At 42.0% G+C, this 7,026-nt stretch overlaps 2 protein-coding genes across 2 annotated transcripts; both read left to right on the forward strand.

Annotated features, from left to right (window-relative positions):
- The first annotated feature begins 3,706 nt into the window (after nt 1-3,706).
- On the forward strand, nt 3,707-4,321 carry LOC109408723 (protein LTO1 homolog). The gene is made up of 2 exons (XM_019682087.3): nt 3,707-3,837; nt 3,906-4,321. The coding sequence occupies exons 1-2, from the start codon at nt 3,828-3,830 to the stop codon at nt 4,319-4,321; spliced, it is 426 nt and encodes a 141-aa protein (XP_019537632.3). The 5' UTR covers nt 3,707-3,827.
- Nucleotides 4,320-5,908, forward strand: LOC109428930 (probable methyltransferase-like protein 25). Its single transcript, XM_019704770.3, has 2 exons — nt 4,320-4,931; nt 5,039-5,908. Exons 1-2 carry the CDS (start codon nt 4,332-4,334, stop codon nt 5,885-5,887), a joined length of 1,449 nt encoding a protein of 482 aa, XP_019560315.3. The 5' UTR covers nt 4,320-4,331; the 3' UTR covers nt 5,888-5,908.
- Nucleotides 5,909-7,026: the final 1,118 nt, after the last annotated feature.

Raw genomic sequence — 7,026 nt, forward strand, 5'->3', positions numbered from 1 at the left:
CCAACTAGGTGGCGATAGTGAGCAAACGTCAAACTCGAACAAAAACGATGCATGCGCCACGGTTGGGCAGTTGGCCAACTATCAAATTTTGAAAAAGGCCGTTAAATCGGTGTACGATGGGAATTATCAGAGTGTTACGTCTGTCTGTGGTAATCGAGGTGGTAATATACACGGAAAAAATATATCCGGTATTGAATACATATTATTGGAATATTACTGGACACACAAAATTTAATGTTTTTTTTTGGTACATCGAGGTCTTGAAATTAGCCTATGGTGATAGTGGTCACTTAGGTAGTTCTCGTTTGATCGCTGCAAAAATTTTCACCCCAGTGGTAAGTTATTTTCACCCAACCGAGGCCAAGGCGGGGGCTATTGACGCATTAGTCAAGATAACCCAAATTTGGCTTCTTCCACGGAGATGCACAGATGTGTCGGTGCTACTCTCTTCGTTTTTGACAATATTCGTGTGGGAAGGGGAGAAAACAACCCAATGCTGAGTAAAAACTAAAAGCTGTTTAGCCAAATTTGAGTTTTTTTAAACTTATTCGCTAGGTTAAAATATTTTTCAGTGTTTAAGAGTACTAACATGAGTACACGGAGAAATCAAACTACACGGGGAAACAAAACTACTCAAAATTAAGTCTTTTTCACTCAGCTTGACAGCTAAGTAAAACCAGTCAAATTTGAGTTATTTCTAAATAACCCAAATTTGAGTGTTTGGGGAATAGTTGGTATTGGATTGAAATTACTCAAAATCAAGTCCTATGCTGATACTGGTATCGATTAAAATTTGGACGGTTTTTCTTCGGATTTTCGATCATTTTACGATGCTAAACACGTATTACAGTTTATAGCCAATCATCGCGTACGTCGGACGTGCTCTCGCTTCGCTTACATCGGCAATCATGTGTGGTGCAAGAAAAAACACCATCGTAGTGGATTTCAGCGTTCTACCGGTTCGCCCGGATTTGAGAAAAGTGCAGAACTTTTTAGAGGATGAAATACACCTCAAGTACTCGGATGTTGAAAGCATACAGTTGCACCACCACCGCAACTGTGTGCTGATCGAGATGAAAACTTACGAAATTGCCTCGCGTTATCAATTGGAGAACAATTGTAAACGTACAGTGCTTTGTGCGGGAAAAGAATTCCGCATCCCCGTGTATGTGGATTGTGACTTCGTGACCGTTCGAATACACGATCTCCCTCGGTCAATGGATAATACCATTATCAGCAACCATATGCTGAAGTATGGGGAGGTGATTTCCATACGGAATGATACATGGAAGCATTATTTCTCCGGTATTCCAAACGGCGTGCGAGTGCTAAGGATGCGATTGTTGCGTGACGTCCCATCGTTCATCACCATCGATGACGAAAGGACAATGGTTTCGTATTTGAATCAGCCCAGATTATGTCATCAATGCGGTCAACCGGCCCACCCAAATGAAAAGTGTGCGGGTTCCAGTACTTCAACTCGAGCTTCAAACCAGCGCGAATCAACTGAGCCATCCGGCGAGCTGTTCAACTTAACTGATTTTCCTCCTATCAACAATATTGAGGAGTCGTCACCCGTCACAAAGCAACCTACAGCTGAAGACCAAAATCAACAGAACAACGAAGAATGGACTGACGTTGAAGACAATGGGTCGAATGGATCGAGCACATCATCCGATTTTCATGTTGTGACAAAGAAGCGTCGGCGATCCACCAAACAAAAGGACTTGCAAAACGGGAACGAAATCAAAACAGTCTGTTCTGAACAGGGGTCCCACAATACGGACCACGATAATGCATCAGTCGGCACTTCGTCGACCGGAAAGAATGTTTTGTCGAAAAATAAAAATCGAAAGGGAATAACATTTACTATTTATAATCCAAAATAAATATAAAGAATGTTGGCTCTGCAAAGCTGAAACCGGCGAGTGAGCCTAGAAATAAACGATATGGATAAAAAAAAAACACGTATTACACAATTTATTTATTTATCTATAAGCAGTATCATACAATTCACTTGACACAAATATATAATGTTCTTGATTATTGTTGTTCCAATCATGCACGGTGCTCCTCTCGGTGCTCCTCCTGCTGCTCCAAATCGTCTTCCGCTATTGTGGCCGCGATGTTACCGAAATCGGGAATGATGTTCTGATGGGAAATATGGCAGTCAAAATCACATTGCAGAAGAATATAAGCTATATTTCTTACCGATTGATAAATAATAATCCAGGCCACCACAACAGGTCGTTTCAATATTTTGCCGCGACGGTAATCCATGAGCACAAATTCTTCCATATGCCATCAGTTCTGTCGGATCTTCTGGAAACTGTTGTTGGTATAGTAAGTGGAAATGGTTGATAATTCAATTTATAAAGAGATAAACTTACCCGAAATGCGCTTATTGAACCGAGCTTTGAACTAATTGGCGTACGCAAGCAATTTTCAGCCAAAGCTGAGTACTGGATCAACACTCGCTTTTGGGTACTTTTCAAGAAAGGAAAAGCAAAACAAATTCGAGTGTGATTTTCATAACTTCAAATTAACCTAAAAGCGAGTAGTTTTGACGTACTCCTCTTTTGAGTGAAAAGTATTGAAAGTCGAGAACGAAATAGTATCCAAAACAGCAGTGATATAAGAGTACCTAATTTTGAGTTCTTTTTATGTCGATTTTGAGTAATTGCGTTTCCCCGTGTACCTAATTTTTGGGTCGATTTTACTCAAAGCTGAGTATATCGAATAAACTAGTTACCCAAAATTAGGTTGTTTTCCCTCTTTCCCCTATAGACACTATAGATTCCATAGACTCGCGGAGACATGGTTGAGCAATACGATTTTAGTGTGTTTTTCCGTGAATTTAGAGTGTACCGAGCGAATATGACGTCACGCAATCCATTGTCGCTATTGAAATCGTGACGTCATGCTCGTTTGGCTACACGAACGTTTGGCTACAGTTGTCTTCGCCTCCGCGAGTCTATGGAATCTATAGTGTCTATACTTTCCCCCACCGATGTTATCAAAAACAAACAGAGATGGATCTACCCAATGGGGGTCCTTGAGCCCAGTAAGCCAATTTTGAGTAAATGTAGGTATACTCAAATTTGAGTTGAATGAGGGGGGGTCTTGGGTTGAATTTACCTACTCTTAAGTATATTTTTTTGCTGGATGTAAAGGCAATTTACCTAGTGTGAGTTTAATCGATTTACTCAAATTTGGCTTATTGGGCGAAACTACGGGGTTGCGTCAAAAGAACGCAATTTTGGGTAGTTTGGCGGTTCCGTGTACTAAGTTTTGAGTAGTTTTAAGCGAGCGTGTATAAATTAAATCCCGCCGTAGGGCAGTGATTGTATAACAGTTCACTGACAGCAATTTGTTTTGAATTTGGCAACAGTGGTTTCGCTGCACGGTGTCACGAACACTAATGCAAATTTACTGGTTGAAAATATGCCCATTTGATTTTGCTGGGAACAGCTGATCTTTGTTTACTATTTTCAACCAGTAACTCAAGTGGTGTTCGTGTAATGCAGCGTGTACGTACACGCAACACTACTAAAAGCAGAAACCACTACTGTGGGACGTGGGAGCGTGTTTTGCCTGTTTTGCAGTTTCTTTCCAAATTTCTGCGCGTTGCATGTGATATTATTCTGTAATTTCGGTAATTTCTGTAGTTCTCTGCAAAAAGTGAATAGTTACTCTATTTGTAGGTTATATGGAGTTTAATAACCCAAGTCTAGCAAAAGTGTTTTAAAATTTTCATGTAAATGATCTTGTAGATACTTCAAGTGCTCACGCGTTTAATAGAAGAGTTTTCCTGTCAGACTTCTATTATGATTAATGGTAAGTTCAATTTCATAAACGAATAGAAAGGTTTAATACAAAAATCGTCGTTCGTTCGTTTGTTAAAGAACCCACCCCCGGCACCGAGGTTGACATCAACGACGTGTTCGATGATCTGCTGCTAGTAGAGGAACGTCTATCGGACGAGAGTTATCAGCGAGGGTTGGAAGCCGGTGCCAAACAGGGGAACGTGGACGCCTATCACTTTGGGTACCACCGGGGAGCGGAGATTGGTGCAGAGCTGGGATTTTACTACGGTGTTGTTTGCGCTCAGGAGGGGTGTTTCGTTGAGGGAGCAGAACCAAGCAAGGCGGAAGTTTTGCTGAAAGAGCTGAAGAAGGAGATTGAGGAATTCCCGACCTACAACGATCTGGAAGTGGATCTGCTGGAACGGCTGCTAAAGCTGCGGAACAAGTACAAGAAGTTGTGTGTGCTGTTGAAGATTTCCGCCAAGTACACGAAACCGAATGAGCTTTCGTTTTAAACCTATCAGGATGGAAGCGGTGCGAGGTCATTTGGAGCGATTGGTGGAGGTTTTGAAACCGCAGATGGAGTTTTTAAACTGCCACATGGTGGATTATTTGGTTAAGGACCACTGGAAGACGTATATTCCAGCAAACGTGCGGAAGGAGATGAATGGAATGCCAGACTTGCTGGAGACTAAAGAGGTCTTCTGGAATCAATTCGACTCGAAATATGAAGGTGCCTCGAAGTTTCCCTCGTTAGTCAGCCACATAGAGAAGATGAAATCCTATCGACTGGACAGAATGACCGACGTAACGATGACGGTGGACCAACTGCGAACGGCATTCGATGCATCCTTGAAGGAGACTCGCCTCCAAATACCGGAGCTGATGAGCGTTAAGAAACGGCACGAGGTGGAAATTGCTTCGGCAGTTGTAGCGTCGCTTTGTACGGTGGTGGCCGGCAAAAACTCCGGCAACGATCTTGGGCAGGTGGCGGTCATCGATGCCGGCGATGGAAAAGGGTACCTCTCGTCGAGGGTGGCGCTGGAGCATGGCATTAAGGTGCTGGGGATTGATTCCAACGAGGGGCACACGGCAAGTGCCGAAAAGCGCAGAGATAAGTTGAAGGTAAGAAATGTCGCTGAAATGCAAAAACCAACCTCTAGCGTCCATTTTTTATTTGATTGTTCGGAAGTTTAGAAGAGTTATAAAGTTCTACTTTTCTTTCCTTACAGAAAAAGGTGCCTAAGGCAGTTAAAAAGCTAGAACTCCCAAGCGACGATTACTTCAACAATTTACTGGAAAATGATCCCAGCGCACAACCAAACTACAAAACCACCACCAAACTGATCGACTTCGACACCAATCTGATCGAGATGGTCCGCGAGCAATTCCCAGACTCCCAAGCGAGCCAGTTCTGTTTGGCGGGACTGCATACCTGTGGCAACCTGGGACCGAACTGCTTGCGCCTGTTTCACCAGAACCCACACATCCAGGCGCTGTGCAACGTGGGCTGCTGTTATCATCTGCTGATCGAGGAGTTCGTGGTGGATCGGTTCTACAACGCGGACAAGGTGAAGGACAACCCGGGATTTGGATTTCCGATGAGTCAATTCCTGCGGGAGAAGAGTTTCCATTTGGGTCGGAATTCCAGGAATTTGGCTGCGGAGTCCATTGAGAGGTCTTGTTTCAATCGGGAGAATCCAAGCGACAAGTTGGGTTATAGAGCCATGCTGGAAATTATGCTGCTGCAGTTGGGAGCCGAAGCGGACAAACAGGTAGGTAAGCTGAAATGTTCGGATTTCGTGGATTATGTGAGGAAAGCGCTGCGAAGGTTGAACGTTGACGACTCAGGGATTTCGGAGCAGTTTCTTAAAGATTTAGAAAACAAATTTCAAGTGGAGCTGGAACAGTTGAAAGTATTCTATTTGTATCGAATGACGTTTGCTCCCGTTTTGGAGGGGGTAATTCTGTTAGACCGCCTTCTTTTCCTCAAAGAATGTGGGTACGATAATAGTTTCCTGGTGAAGCTATTCGATCCGGTTGTATCACCACGTTGTTACTCTATTTTAGCGTTTAAATAAACTATGAATACTTATTCTAAAGAGTAGCGATCATTGATCCGAACAATCACACTGGCTAAAATGATGAGCTCGTTTTATATGCTTTTGTTCCAATTCCAATGTAGCGTAGTTTTAGTATCTATGATAGATTAACCTAGGTAGCTACCTTAATGTAGACTTAACCTTGATGACAACATCGTAGCTTTACTCCAGCGCCAAGCACCGTCTTCTTCGGTCTTGGGAGATATACCATCAGCGTACCAGATTCCGCCCATCTAAGGCCAGTTTCGCAGAAAAATATTAAGTATTGAAAGCCTGTTAAGTTAATTTGAAATGTTTTTGCATTTCAAGTTAGTTCAACCTAAGTACAATCAGATACAAATCAAGACAGATGCAAAACTTCTCAAGAAATTATGATTTTATTGCAATTTGTGTAGGACCAAAGTGGTCCTAATTCCGCTCACGAACAAATTTATGACATCCTATAAGTAGACTTTTCCGAAAAAGTGCATTATTTTTGCAACTTTGTATTTTTGCAATTATTGTTTTCTGTTCAATGTATGTGTACAACAGTGAATAAATATGCTGTGTACTAAAATCGACAGATTTTACAATTTTCACGTAGGTTTTTGCGTGAGCGGTAACTGGAACACATGAATTTACCGGCTGCTTTTTTAGGCCCAATAGCCGCTCAAAATTCTTCAAAATTTTGCTTTTAAAATTTATGTTATTCAGTAAATATTACATAAAATGGCTTTGCCTTTATCTAATTTATGTTCTCCATGAATATCCACGCCAATAAGAGTGTATTTATACGTGTAACCATGATTTTCACGATAGTGAGCGGCTATTGGGTCATGAGCGGCTACTGGTACACTGACGGTATCTGTAATTTCCCTTACGTTTAAGGTTATCAGTTTTCTTTAACCGCATACAGACATAGCATTCGTGACCGTCCACGAAGTCGTCGACCTCTATTGGTTCCCTGATAAATGTTGTTTCCATCATTTTGATCTTCAGCATTCGTATTACGTTACCAGCCTACTAATACGTGGCGTATTTTTTTATATGTTTCATAATACATACTCTTGCTTATTATTAATTATTAATAATTCACATGGCACCGACCGGGCTGCGAGCAACTTTAAGGAAGGTCGGGT

The sequence above is a fragment of the Aedes albopictus genome, chromosome 3 (assembly GCF_035046485.1).
Source record: "Aedes albopictus strain Foshan chromosome 3, AalbF5, whole genome shotgun sequence".
NCBI classification, from domain to species: Eukaryota; Metazoa; Arthropoda; class Insecta; order Diptera; family Culicidae; genus Aedes; species Aedes albopictus.

Coding starts and splice junctions, on each gene's coding strand:
- LOC109428930 (XM_019704770.3), top strand. CDS start 4,332: ATGGAAGCGGTGCGAGGTCATTTGGAGCGATTGGTGGAGGTTTTGAAA. Junction 4,932..5,038: donor AGCGCAGAGATAAGTTGAAG/GTAAGAAATGTC, acceptor CTTTCCTTACAG/AAAAAGGTGCCTAAGGCAGT.